Source organism: Dendropsophus ebraccatus, chromosome 13 (assembly GCF_027789765.1).
Source record: "Dendropsophus ebraccatus isolate aDenEbr1 chromosome 13, aDenEbr1.pat, whole genome shotgun sequence".
Taxonomy (NCBI): Eukaryota; Metazoa; Chordata; class Amphibia; order Anura; family Hylidae; genus Dendropsophus; species Dendropsophus ebraccatus.
Window position 1 is genome coordinate 55,044,784 of NC_091466.1, and position 14,722 is coordinate 55,059,505.

Sequence of the window (14,722 nt, forward strand, 5' to 3'; positions counted from 1 at the left end):
CATAAAATATCACTGGATCATTCATTTAGCTGTTTCCTGCAATCAGCCGTCAGTTGCACATCCTCCATTAAACAGGGAGATGTGTGGCTGACAGCCGATGATGTTTCAGTAGGTAGGAATGGCCCAAACAGCTGATGAAGGAGCATTCGCTTGTTTATCAGCTGACTACTAGCCCAATTACACATCACATGCAATATCAGCCTCTTCTGCCAATACTGACCCTGTATTATAGGTTCCTTATTTCATAGTAGTGATGAGCAAATAGTGAGATGTACGAATATCGCGCGAATATTCAATCCCAATAAAGTCTATGGGAACAAGTATTCGATTAGTGAAAAAACATCTATTCGACCACTTGGAGGGTGAAACCGGAAGCTGGGGGATTTGAACGCTTATCGAATATATATCGAATATTCGCGGGATATTCGTACGAACATCGAATATTCGGTCGAATATCTATTCAATCGAACAGTATTCGCTCATCACTATTTCCTAGTACTGCAATTCTATTGGGTGCAACACTTGAGAAGTCAACTCAACAGATTCAGTACTAATCAGACTCAACAACAACCATCATCATCAGTGCACTAGGTTATATGTTTCTATTGTGAGCAGCTAGCTATACAATAATGGTGTTTTTACACATATCTAATATTCATGATTGTATTCTGACCTTCAGATATTATTTAGCAACCATATTATATGTAAAACGTATTATTCTGTTGGCTTTCTCATCACAACTTTCAAGCATACAATGCACAGAGATTTCCCTATGGGTTTGCATTATGAAAATATTGCTCTTAGACTGCCATCACACACAACAGATTTTTTTGAGCCAAAGCCAGAAGTGGGTCCAGCTGTAAGTAAAGGTATCCATCCTTCCTGTATAGTTCCCATTGCTTTTGAATCAACTCTGACTTGTGCCAAATCCAGAAGTAGATTCAAATGGGATGAAAAATATAAAGGAACGATTTGTATTTCTCTTTCCCATTGGATCACCTTCTGGTTTTGGCACAAAAACTGCAGTGGCAGTTTAAAGAAAAAAAAACAAAAAAAAAACTGTTGTGTGTGAAACCAGCATAAGGGTGGGTTCACACTTGCCAGATGGAAGCAGATTTCGTGCTGTGATTCCAAGTACTGTCATTTTGTATAGGTTTACATACTCGTAATTTTCAAAGGCTGCAGCAGAACAGCACACTGATCAGCTGGGAAGGACCTCAGGGAGCCGGGAGCCACAGAAGCAGGCCCAAAGGTGGATGGTTATAGTATTCACCGTGCTGTAGTGGAATGAAAATTATACTATACAAAATGACAGTACCGGAAAACGCAGTGGATTTCACTGCAAAATCGCAGCGTTAAATCCGCTGTGGTCCCGTACATGTGAGCCCACCCTTAGGCCATGTTCACATGTCGTAAGACACCACTGGTATTCAGAGGTCAGTGTTGACTTCAGAGGAGATAGCCCGGTGACGTAGGTGTAAATTAACTCTTTGTTGTCCTGTTTTGGTGCCTCATCTCCCTCCACCCGTCCCCTCTCCATAGAAAACCATGAAGCCAAGGGGAAGAGCTGCTTTTTCATTATAGAAAGGCATTTTTCGGTTAATAAATGCAATTAGAAAGTTTCTTAAAATCACCTGTACTATTGATTTCTGCAAAAAAAATAAATAAATAAACAACAGTGACACTTTAATTTTTTTATTTCTTTATTTATTATTTAGTTAGTCACCATACATACACGATTCAGCTAGCATTACCTTAATTATTATTCTCTATCTGAAATTTTTTTTCTTGATGGTAATGATATGCCTGTAAGCACATGAGCAACCTATCATGCAGCTTGCCACAATCATCATAGTGTCTTAAGACCTAGTTGTGTTGTTCTCTCCCGCCAAAACCTTCACCCTCCTACCCCACTGCAATGGTTGCTCATGGCTGGCGACTTGCTCATATTGTGAGTCTAAAATTTTTCCATGTAGATAAATTAAAACTGTGTGGTTCTTTAAGACAGTAGAGACTAAGGCTACCAGATTTTTAACAGTGGCTTAAACTGTTTGAAAATCTGGTGCATTAAAACACCAGAAGATGACGTCTTTGAAGAAGATGGTGGACGGGGTCGGTCGACACGGATCAGGTATGTATAGCGCACCACACTTCCGGGTAGACGTGCGGGGGTGGGGGGACACAGGGAAGGGGGCGATTCACAGACATAACATACATTACAAAGTTGTATAACTTTGTAATGTGTCTTATTCTGTGAATAATTGCTGAGCGCCGCACTACCCCTTTAGAGTGGTGGTGTAATAAATTTCCCTCTCCCTGTGCACCAGATTTTCCTCTACGTAAATGATGAAAATTAGATGCAGGGATAGGCCACTACTCTCCACCTTCTCACACCCCCTGCCTGCCCTTAAGAACATGGCTACTCCTGGTGAATACTTTAAAATAACCACAGATTTTGTGCAGAGAGGCCGTTCTGCATAAACTTTTGCAATTATTTTTACTATTAGCAATTGAAAGTAGAAAAACTATTAATTAGTGAAGACACAACCATTTGGCTGTGTCAGCAGAGAGTGGCATGCTATCAGCAACAGGGTTTGAATTAAAATTTGAACTGAGTAACAAATTTCACTTGAACACAGACTGATATATATGAGCTGTGTATGTTTAACATGGAAACTTTGTTCCGAAGGCAACAGCAATTCAGATCTATGATTATTATTATTGAAGATATGTAAGTATTGTGAAAACTCCCGATTCACAAATTGCAACAAACTGCTCCCCCCGTGTTTAACTGTTACTGGTTGAGCTGTTTTATAGTAGCTATGTCTCTGAGTCATAATTGTGTATCTGTGACCATATTCTATAGTCCCTCATAACTGATATAAAAAGGGCCGTCTGCAAGAAATTATGGGGAAGTCTGACATGTCCTTGCCATTTTGGGCAATTTGCCATCAATTAGAAAAGTTTTTGATTGGAAAATTAGGAACTTTTAACAAATTATGGTGGTGGAAAATTTATTCTCTTATCTCTATTCCCCCGTTTATATCAGGTTGCAGCAAATTAGATCTACAGATAATGTATTTTACTCATATAAGGCAACTGTTAATTATGGAACATAGAAACCAGACTGCTTCCCTCCACTTTATCCTACTTGGCTTGTCTGATGTCCCTCATCTTAAGGTTGTATATTTTATAGCTTTTTTTGTGATGTATACAATTACAATATCTGGGAACCTTCTACTCATTTTTGTGGTGACAATGACTCCGGCATTACACACACCCATGTATTTCTTCCTTGGTAACCTCTCTGTTATTGACATAAGCTTCTCCTGTACCATAGTTCCAAAAATTCTGATGAACACCCTGTCTACAGACAGAAGTATCTCCTTTCTTGAATGTGCCATTCAGATGTACATCCATATGGTCCTAGGAGCAGCAGAGAGCCTTTTACTTGCAGTAATGGCTTACGACAGATTTGTTGCCATCTGTAGGCCATTGCGTTATACATCCATCATGAACATCAGGTTTTGCATTTTTTTAGCTGCCATGTCATGGAGTGTTAGTTTCATGAACTCCTTCATACTTGTCCTCCCCACCTTAAACCTTCCATTCTGTGGATCTAACCATGTCAATCATTTTTTCTGTGAGATACCTCCATTCCTCCTAATGTCCTGTGTCGATACTCAACTCAACGAGATAATAATATATATTTCTGCTGCCATAATTGTTATGTCTTCTTTCTTTCTGACTGTGATTTCATATGTCCATATTGTTACCACGATCTTGAAAATCCAATCTATAAAACGAAGATATAAGGTATTCTCCACATCCGCCTCCCACCTTCTTGTTGTATCTCTCTACTACGGGACCATTATGTTCATGTATATCCGACCTCACGCCACATACACTCATACTTTAGATAAAATTATTTCTCTTCTCTACACTGCAGTGACTCCAATGTTGAACCCTTTCATCTACAGTATTAGGAACCGGGACTTTAAAAGCTCAATTAAAATTAGCATTAAATGTTTTTAATGAGCAGATATATTTTCCCATACTTTTTTTTACTGTGTGTTTATCGTGTGTTACTAATAAAACATAAAAACAACTGGAGGAAAAGAACAGAGGCAGAGTCTCTTCAACAATGGTTCAACAATTTGCAAAAAAAAAAAAAAACAGTGTGCAAAATTTTTGGAACAAAAAAGTTCCTCAATGTAAAATTGCAAAAATTTTTCAACAAATCACAGCTGTTGCAACACCACCCGTTGTTTATTGAAATTTAAAATAATATTGTGTCCTACGAGTATACACTCCAGCTGGGATTCCATCTGGCTGCATTGAAAACATATTGTATGTTTTATATTTAAAATGGAAAAGGGGGGTGATTTCAACTTCTATAGGGACTTTTTACATTTTCTTCTACATTTTTTAAGTCCCCCTAGGGGACGACCGCCTGGAAAACTGGGATACAGCCATAGTCATAGGCTGTATCCCAGTTTTCCAGGCGGTCCTCCCGCTGTATCCACCCGCTGCACGGAGACAGCGGGAATCTGCAATGGTGATGTAGCAGAGCTGAGAGAGCAATGGCGATGTAGCAGAGCCGAGAGAGCAATGGCGATGTAGCAGAGCTGAGAGGGCAATGGCGATGTAGCAGAGCTGAGAGGGCAATGGCGATGTAGCAGAGCTGAGAGGGCAATGGCGATGTAGCAGAGCTGAGAGGGCAATGGCAATGTAGCAGAGCTGAGAGGGCAATGGCAATGTAGCAGAGCTGAGAGGGCAATGGCGATGAAGCAGAGCTGAGAGGGCGATGTAGCAGAGCTGAAAGGGCGATGTAGTAGAGCTAAGAGGGTGATACACATACACACACACACACACATATACATACACACACACATACCTATACATACACACACAGGCTCTAGGGGATTCTCCACAGCTGTTTAAAGTAATCACTTTTGCCAAAATAGAAAAATGCAAGAAAACCTGCGAGTGTGAATACCGCCATGCCGGGCACTGTGCACACACTCATCCTGTCTGCCGGACACACACTTTATTTATTCCTCTCCTATCTGCACAATGGTGTACTGTAAGCTAGGATTACCGGATGTAAAACCGCACTATGCCAACTTGTCAGAAAACTAACAGCGCCTGAGCCGGCGAGTCGCCTGGCAGAGCTGCTGCAGTCACAGGACAGGACGACGGGGCAGCCATTATACTCACCCCTAAACCCTAGAGTCCTCACCTCGCAGCCCCTGCCTGCAGCCGTGACACACCGTGCTGCACCAGCCCAGAGCTGTTCATGTACGGACCGAACCGCACAGTCACCAGGGCTTTCTCCGGGAGTCGTGCACCCGGGGGCTGGATACAGGGCCGCACCAGGTAAGCTCTGAGCGGGGGACGGGCGGCCACCGGGAGAACACGCGGGGGCTGCACTCATAGGAGCTCCGGGGCGAGCAGCGGGCAGGCGCCGCCGCAGGTGTGGGGGGTGAGCTTGGGGGGGGGAGGTACACTCTGCTGTCAGAGAGAGTGACAGTGCTCAGCAGCAGCTGCTGTCACTGTGTCACTGTCCTCCCTCTCTTCAGTGTGCTGGGTTAGAAGCACTAACCCGGCCCATTGAAGAGACTGAGGACACGTGATGCCGTCTCGGAGGGTCGGGGCCAGGAGCAGGGAGCGTGTCGGAGTGGACTGAGAGCTGATGATTCTATGCAATCCGTGGGGGTGGGGGCACCTAGATAACAGCAAAACTGTGCAGAATCCGTCATAAATTTATATTGGAAAGATGGAAAGCTACGGGTGAGCAATGTATCAATGCAAAAATAATTTTGGGGGGAATACCCCTTTAAGTCTTTTAGTGTCGCAATTGCATTCAACTGACAGTGACAGGAGCTGTGCTCTGTTACTGTCCAATAGGGACCCCAGCAGTCCCAATCATTTTAACTGCTGGAGGTCTAACACTTCTGTGCAGGCAGCTCGGAAATCTTCACATAGAGTCTGCCACAGGCAGGCTCTATGTGAAGACTGCAGATAACATTGATCAATGCTATGTAATAAAACAACCAAAAATAAATGCTGAACGCTGAAGCACTCCAGACCTGATGCTGACGGTGAGTATTCTGGGGAGGTCCGGGAAGAAGTCCCAGGGGGGAAGGACAGGGGGGAGAGAAATAAGACTTCTCCCTGGACCTCCCCAGAATACTCACCGTCAGCGTTGTTGGGGGACATAGGGGAGATTTATCAAACTAGTGTAAAGTAGAATTGGCTCAGTTGCCCCTGGCAACCAATCACCCTTTTATTCCACCTTTCATTCCTCACAGATTTTTTTGAAAAATTAAATGTGGAATCTGATTTGTTGCTAGGGGCAACTAAAACAATTCTAGTTTACACCAGTTTCATAGTTCCTGCTTGGGGGGGGGGGGGGGGGGGATATAAGGCACTGTTTTATTTTCAGGGAAACATGGTAGTGAGCGTATTTTACCCATCTAATAAAATATAACGTACAGTGAATGACATTAATGAAAAAAGTAGCAGAATGGCAGATGTTTTTGTTACATTATATATCGGAAAGAAAAATAATTAAAAGTGTTCAAAACGTCCAATATACACAGATATGGTAACAATGAAAACTAGATATCATGGCTCAAAAAAAAAAATAAATAAAAGCATTATGGCTCTTAGAAGGCAAGGAGGAAAAATCGAAAACCCAATACTGCTGCAAAGCTGACAAAAAAAAAAAAAAGAACGCACCAAGACGGAGTTGTTAGGCTATAATGAAACTTTACGGTGAGAATTTATCATTGCCTGCTCCAGCGAAAAGTGGCAAAATTGTGATATTTTTTACAAAATAAGACAAAAAGGTGTACAGGATACTGTACAATTGAAAGGAGACTCTAGTATCCTGTTGGGCCTCCTCTAGCCTGGATACAAGATGAGACAGAATTGGACATGGAGGCATGAAGACTTCATATGGCATCCTGTGGCACATTTGCACACAGATGTTGCAGCTGGGCTTGTGGAGCCTGCAGACTCAGTTGCAGCGTCAAGAAAATTCAATGCGCACATTGGGTCATCTGATATGAGATACTTATGGTGTCTTTCCTACTAGTTGAGTAAGTAGAACATACACGGTTTTTTAGCTATTTGATCATTCTGAGCGCAATTCTTTTTGTTACTAATTTCTCTTGGGCAATGGCTGATGTTTGATGTATGAATCTGCCTGCACTCCAATCTGGATGTCAGCCCCTGACGAATAATCATATGAATATATTAAAAACTAATATAGCTGTATAGCTGTATGGTGATGTGGGAGGTTGATCCACCCACTATCAACCGGTGAGTTACCTTTTTATCTCTGAGCACTGCCCAGCTGTTTTCTGTTTGTACAGTATTACTATTTACCAGGAAGTAATGGGCTTAGGTACAGGGAGCTGGGACTAGTCTCCCATTGGTGGAGAAAGCACTGAGGTAGTACGACATCCCATTTGTTGGGAACTTGCTAGAACAAAAAAACAAGGAATTTGCATTGACCTCTATTCACATCAATGTGCTTGCATAGAAAAACAATACTCAGTGGTGGCATCTTGTGGCCAAAAGTGAATACAACAGACAAGAAAAGTTTACACAGAAAATATAGGTAAAGACATAACCTCAGTACCTACTGACAGTACCAGACACTCGGCAGTAGCACATATGTTCCTGGACACTGTAAAAAGAGAGTTCTTCACTCTGGTGCTGTCTTATAGGTGGAGCAGTATGTAGTTGTGCAGTGTGATGTTGGGTTATGCAAGCGAAGCAGTTTGTAATGGTGCAGGATGGTGTTGGGTTATGCAGGTGGAGCAGTATGTATTGGTGAAGTTGGGTGTTGACTTATACAGGTGAAGCAGTTTGTATTGATGCCACATAGTGTTGGGTTATACAGGTGGAGCAGTATGTATTGGTGCAGTGCGGGGTTGAGTTATACAGGTGGAGCAGTATGTACTGGTGCAGTGGGGTGCTGGGTTATACAAGGGGAGCAGTATTTATTTCTGCACTATAGTGCTGATTTGGTGCTTCTCTGGGAAATTTTGTGCACTACAAAGTGGCATCTAATGCTGCTTAGTAGTATGCGTTTGTTGGTGAGGCCCCAGCATCAACATGGATCAGGTATATCTCACTGGGGCAATTAACTGAACTACCTGGCTTCATTATATATCCATACTAACCCAAAGATTCCTACGCTAAATTCATTGCAAGGGAGGCAAAAAAAACTTTCACCACAAAGTTTTTTCCCTCTACCTTTGGAAAGCTTTGTTTAACAACTGTGCATACTGCCTCCTGATGCAATAAAACAATAAACATGTCCATACTAGAGATGAGCAAATATTGAAACATTCGATCATTTGAAATTCGATTCGAATAGCTCCCGATATTTGTGTATTCGAATGAATATCAAATCCCATTATAGTCTATGGGAGAAAAATACTTTGGACCTGGAAATCAATATTTGACCACTAGGAGGCCACCAAGTGCACAATGACATCTCAGGAAATGATGCCAACAGCTCTGGAATGCATATAGGACAGCAGGGGAAGCATGCCTGGGTGCATCTAACACTAGTGATGAGTGAACATCTCAATTTTCGGTTCAAATCCCGAACAAGAACAAAAAATAATGTTTGTGATCAGTTCTTGTTCGCCAAACATTCACAAACAAATTACGAACGTAAAGTAAAAGCATACGTTTCGGTCTAGCCGTGACGTATCAGGTCAGGTGCAGAGTAAAATTAAAAGGGAACTCCGTATAAGAAAAACTTGTTTTCTATTAAAAGTACATTAAAAGTTAAATTTATGTGTCTATACAATGTATTACTGTATCTGTATGGTTCAGCCACACTGGTAGCTGATAGAAATTTAGGAAGTGAAAAAAATGGCCTCTGTGCAAATCCACAATGTCTCCTGCTCCTTCTGCTCTCCCCCCTTAGGAGACAAATCTTCCATGCCTCTGTCTCACATTGTGTGTGTTTGCTGAGATCAGGCTGATGATGCAGACAGGGGGCAGGGCGTGATCTCCCAGGAGGCTTGGCTGGATCCCCTAATCCCCTGAGTGATTCACCATCTCTAACCAGCCAGAAGCAGCTGCTGCACTGATTTCTCTGTACAGAAGTGTGCAGTGAAATTAGGGCTGTGTTCACACATGTTGAAGTGTCATTGCAGTACTGCAGCATATTCACAAAAAAAGATGCAATAGCACATGTAAATGATGCTAAACGTCAGAGAGGATCAGAGCCTTATTGTGGGGCTCAACTTCAAGATAAAAGATGCTTGATCATAATATGTGCGTGGAAATGAAAAGAAAAAAAAAATTCAAAAAGTTGTTTATTACAATATCAGCGTTACAGGTAGAGAATACAAAGTGCTGTGTAGTGTTACAGGTAGAGAATACAGCGTGCTGTGTGGTGTTACAGGTAGTAACTGTGTGCTATGTGGTGTTACAGGTAGAGAATACAGCGTGCTGTGTGGTGTTACAGGTAGAGAATACAGTGTGCTGTGTGGTGTTACAGGTAGAGAATACAGTGTGCTGTGTGGTGTTACAGGTAGAGAATACAATGCTGTGTGGTGTTACACGTAGAGAATACAGCATGCTGTGTGGTGTTACAGGTAGAGAATACAGCGTGCTGTGTGGTGTTACAGGTAGAGAATACAGTGTGCTGTGTGGTGTTACAGGTAGAGAATACAGCGTGCTTTGTGGTGTTACAGGTAGAGAATACAGCGTGCTGTGTGGTGTTACAGGTAGAGAATACAGTGTGCTGTGCGGTGTTACAGGTAGAGAATACAGCGTGCTGTGTGGTGTTACAGGTAGAGAATACAGCGTGCTGTGTGGTGTTACAGGTAGAGAATACAATGTGCTGTGTGGTGTTACAGGTAGAGAATACAATGTGCTGTGTGGTGTTACAGGTAGAGAATACAGCGTGCTGTGTGGTGTTACAGGTAGAGAATACAGCGTGCTGTGTGGTGTTACAGGTAGTAACTGTGTGCTGTGTGGGTGGGACAACAATGAAATGATAAAGTACTGCAAATGATTCAGTAACACAATGAAATTGCAATGTGTGAACACAGCCTAGATGTTCTGCAATAGATTTGGGCGGGGAATAGGCAGGGTGGATGACTGTGATGAACAGCTGAGGGAAAGCATTGCATTCTGGAACCTGTAGTCCTGTGTACAACTGATAAACCAGGAAGTGCAGAAACACAAAACAGAACAAACCCCCCCCCCCCCCCCCCCCCCCCAAAAAAAAAAAAAAAAATGGATTTTTGGTAGTTTCAAAACTAGAATAGATAGGTAAGTAATTCTTTATGCTTCTGCAGAATTTTCATTTTTTTAACCTCTACCTGGAGTTTCCCTTTAAGGGTAGCTTCACACGTACCGTACCGCTGCATATTTAACGCTGCGTTTTCATAGCTGCGTGTTTGATGCGATTTTTACATGCGAGTTTTGATTTTCACATGAAAATCATGTATAAATCAAAACTTGCATGTAAAAATCGCACCAAACACGCAGCGTTAAATACGCAGCGTTAAATACGCAGCGATACGGTACGTGTGAAGCCACCCTAAAGATAACTACAAATCAGTAGTAGCAAGATAACAGGTATTAGCCCGCAATCACAGTATTCAGCCGTATACACAGTAGACGTAGACGTCTGAACACACTGCCTGTCTCACAACAGCTTTTAAATATTTGGTTTTTATACTTTTAGCATGAACAGGGGCTTTTGGGGGTCCCTTCCTACCTAACTTCACCTAAAAGCTTTCTCTCCCTATTCAATCAAATACTATTTGCTCATCACTAGTCCATAGGAAATATTGTTTTTTTTTTCATTCTGACACAGTGCTCTCTGCTGACATCTCTGGCTGAGACAGGAACTGTCCAGAGTAGGAGAGTTTTTCAATGGGGATTCTTAGAAAACCGAGACAGAGTTCCTGTCTCGGCCAGAGATGTCAGCAGAGAGCTTTGTCTCAGACTGAAAATAAAACAACATTTCCTGCAGGACATACAGCTGGGGGTGGTATTTGTGTTAATGGGGGGTGGGGGGGTTGGTTGATGGGTGTTGTCAGGAGGCATGGAAGGCTGAAGGAGCTTTATGTTACCTTAAGGGGGGGGGGGGGGGCAAAAAAAAGTTTTGCACAGGGCGCCATTCACTTTGAGGCCAGCCCTGCCAGGTAGTTAGGTGTAGTTAGCTCCCACCATAGATCCCTGGTAGTCTGCAACCCCTGTGTAATAAAAAAAAAAAAAAAAACATACTCAACAGCCTTGGTACACTACAGCCCTCTGGTGTATGGCTCCTCTGTGAGCACGAGTGACATCATTATGTGCCGTAGCGCTGAAGGCCTTAAAGTACCCTCACGACAATAAACACCCTATAGAAAGACAGAATCAACAAAGAGCAGACCATCAAATTTACAACCCATACAACTGTGTTCACACGTGTACAGTGTCCATACTAGGACATAGAAGTCAGAGTGAAGAATCATTTTTACACAAGTATTGACAACTAACTTCTGATAACTGACTTCTGACTTTGACTACTGACTACTGAATAATGACTTCTGACTACTGATCAAATTATATACTAACATCCTGGTGTTGGTTTTTAAATATAGCCGAGTGGCATTAGTGTCAGCCATAGGTGTGATGTGCAACAGCTCCTTTCTCTCCATGTCCTATTGACTACTGACCATTGACACATGACTTTTGACTCCTTACTACTGACAACTTATAACTGACTTCTCATAAAATAATGTGTGATATCTGATCTCTGAAATGTCAGGAGTGTACAATGTCCATTTTTACATAAGTGTGAGTATTGACAACTAACTTCTGATAACTGACTTCTGACAAATGACTTTGACTACAGACATCTGACTTTGACTACTGATTACTGACTACTGACTTTGACTACTGAAGATGATCTCCTGACAGATGGTATCTATTTTGTCCTTGAAGTAGTATGTGCCAATTCGGTACTGTTGGATTAATTGTCATGGCAGTCTTTAATAAGCATAGCAATGGATTGAATAGCATGTCTTTAATAAGATTAAGTTTCAACAGCTATACTTAAAGGGATTATCCAGCATTAGAAAAACATGGCAACTTTCTTTCAGAGACAGAACCTCTTGTTTCTAGGTCAGGTGTGGTTTTCAATGAAAGGTAGATACCTACTGTATTGGGTCTAATTAATTTATAGGCACAACAAGTTGAAGGTAGCTGGTCACATAATCAGCATGACATTTTTTTGTAAACAGTTAGCAAAATATATATATATTTTTTTATTTTATTGATCAGGAACCAATTGAATATTATGGAACAACAACTAAACCAAACGACTTCATATAGGTTCATCTTACTTGGTTTGTCCAATGACCCTCATCTGCAAGTTATCTTTTTCACCATATTTTTAATAATGTATGTAATAACTATATCAGGGAACTTTCTGTTGACCACCATTGTTTGTATCAGTCCAACTCTACACAGCCCAATGTTCTTCTTTTTGACCAACCTTTCCATCATTGACATCTTCTTCTCCTCATCCATCGTTCCAGTCCTTTTAATGAACACCTTGCTCGCAGACAGAAGTATTTCTTTATTGGGATGTGCCACGCAGATGTACTTCTCTTTAGCTTTGGGTACAACAGAAAGTTTAATACTCGGTGTCATGGCCTATGATAGATTTGCAGCTATTTGTAGACCATTGCATTATAACACCATCATGAAAATGACATTTTGCTTTTACTTAGCTGCAGGGTCATGGTCTGTTGCGTTCATTAACTCCTTTGTGCAGGCTGTCTTAACGTTCCAGCTACAGTTTTGCAACTATCGTAACCTCAACAACTACTTTTGCGAGGTCCCTGCTTTCATACGAATGTCTTGTGGAGATACCTTTCTTAATGAGTTATCAATATATATTACGGGAACACTTCTTGCCATGTGTTCCTTCTATGTGATTGTGATTTCATATATCCATATTATCGTCAAGATTCTGAAGATTATTTCATCAGAAGGGAGGCAGAAAGCCTTCTCCACATGTGCCTCCCACTTCACGGTTGTCTTTCTCTTCTTCGGGACTGTTATGTGCATGTATTTACGGCCGCACTCAAAATATTACACTAGTAAAGCGGACAGGGTGGTGCCCCTTCTTTATACAACAGTCATTCCAACGTTGAATCCTTTTATATATAGTATTAGGAACAAGGATGTAAAAAATTCCGTCATCAGTCAATTTAAGAGGAAGAACCTTTACTAAAACTATCACAAAATTTAAGGATTTCTGAAGGACCACCCATCTTAATAGCTATCAATTTTAGCAATTGAAATCCCTGGACATCAGCTTCACTATACAAGTTCCTCAATATAAGGACATCAGAAGTAACCATGGTGGTGTTGCTTTCCTGTCCGCTGCGCTTATGGTTTCATTCTAGTGACTTACATAATCCTATTCTCTTGATAGTCACGCTTGCAGAGTTTGGAATTTGTTGGCGTATGATATCAGCTACAGAATGTACATTCTCATCTCCATCATGCTTCATGAAACTGCTTCCATGGCAATTTTTGCATTTCCTAACAACTTTTCTCAACATTTGTTAATCTGTGAAAATATTAAAGGTACAGTACAAAATAGTCTTCTGAAAAATATATTAGTATGCTCCCACCACCCGTTGTACCTGTTACGACATTTGTTCGTTCAACCAAACCAATTTTTAAAAGAACCGCACAAAAACAGCTACACGATTGAAGGTGTTTAGCTGTTTTAATGCAGTTCAAAAAATTGAGCTCATCTATACTTACCAGTCCTAGATCCCCCAGTGTTGTCCTTCTCTGGTCCCTAGAGGCACTAAAATCCTGTTAAGCCAATCACTGGACAGGGCCATGGAGAGTGATTGGCTGAGCGGGCTGTCTATCTCATCTAAGGAGTAACAGCACACTCAGCTAATCACTGGCTGACTGGGACAGAACAGCACTGCAGCTAGCGCTTGCCTGAGCAGGCTGTCACTCTTATCTCTAGAGTAACAGCTCGCTGAGCCAATCGCTGGCTGCAGGATTGTCTTGTTCAGTCAGTGATTGGCTAAACAGGCAGGAGGTGGCTGAATACACCCAAGGCCCAGAGAACGACACCAGAGGAGGGTGGACAGGTGAGAAGACCTGATTGTTTTTTAGATGTGCTGCAGCTATCTTCCTGTTGTTCTAAACTTTGCAAAAGTTTGGACTCGAAGCGAACTTAAATTTTTGCAAAGTTCGGAATGAATATCAGTTTTGGAGGCTCGGTTATGTGTGCTGTGGGTTTGATTTAATTCCACAGCTCCAGTGATCCATTTAGTGGCACACCATGCTGCTCATTCTTCTGCTTTTTACTCTAAGCTGGTGGGGGGCCCTTAGATCAGTTAGTTTACTTATCCACAGCAGCACACAAGGGCGTATACAGCTGCTAGCCAATCGGCATTTATCTTCACTGGGTCAGTCTGTGCAGAGCAGAAAATCATCGGACATCACTTCCTGCATTTGGTCTCTTTTTTGCTGTTACAATAGACCAAATAGTGTTGGAGCCTTGACTGTAGTTCTTCAGTAAACGAGACACCTAATGCACACATTGTATTTCATGTAGAAAACTGGCAAAAAAACTAAGTGCAAATATGTAGTATATCACCACCCCTGCTGATTTAATATAATTTATTGGTAATGGTCTAATGATCTA

At 41.8% G+C, this 14,722-nt stretch overlaps 2 protein-coding genes across 2 annotated transcripts; both read left to right on the plus strand.

Moving 5' to 3' along the window:
* Positions 1-3,108: 3,108 nt before the first annotated feature.
* Positions 3,109-4,035, plus strand: LOC138770563 (olfactory receptor 5V1-like). The gene has a single exon (XM_069949667.1). It carries the CDS (start codon positions 3,109-3,111, stop codon positions 4,033-4,035), a length of 927 nt encoding a protein of 308 aa, XP_069805768.1.
* An 8,299-nt stretch (positions 4,036-12,334) lies between these two features.
* On the plus strand, positions 12,335-13,276 carry LOC138770564 (olfactory receptor 5V1-like). The gene has a single exon (XM_069949669.1). The coding sequence runs from the start codon at positions 12,335-12,337 to the stop codon at positions 13,274-13,276; it is 942 nt and encodes a 313-aa protein (XP_069805770.1).
* Positions 13,277-14,722: the final 1,446 nt, after the last annotated feature.

What these genes read in the sequence shown, in the direction of transcription:
- LOC138770564 (XM_069949669.1), top strand. Translation starts at nt 12,335, where the DNA reads ATGGAACAACAACTAAACCAAACGACTTCATATAGGTTCATCTTACTT.
- LOC138770563 (XM_069949667.1), top strand. Translation starts at nt 3,109, where the DNA reads ATGGAACATAGAAACCAGACTGCTTCCCTCCACTTTATCCTACTTGGC.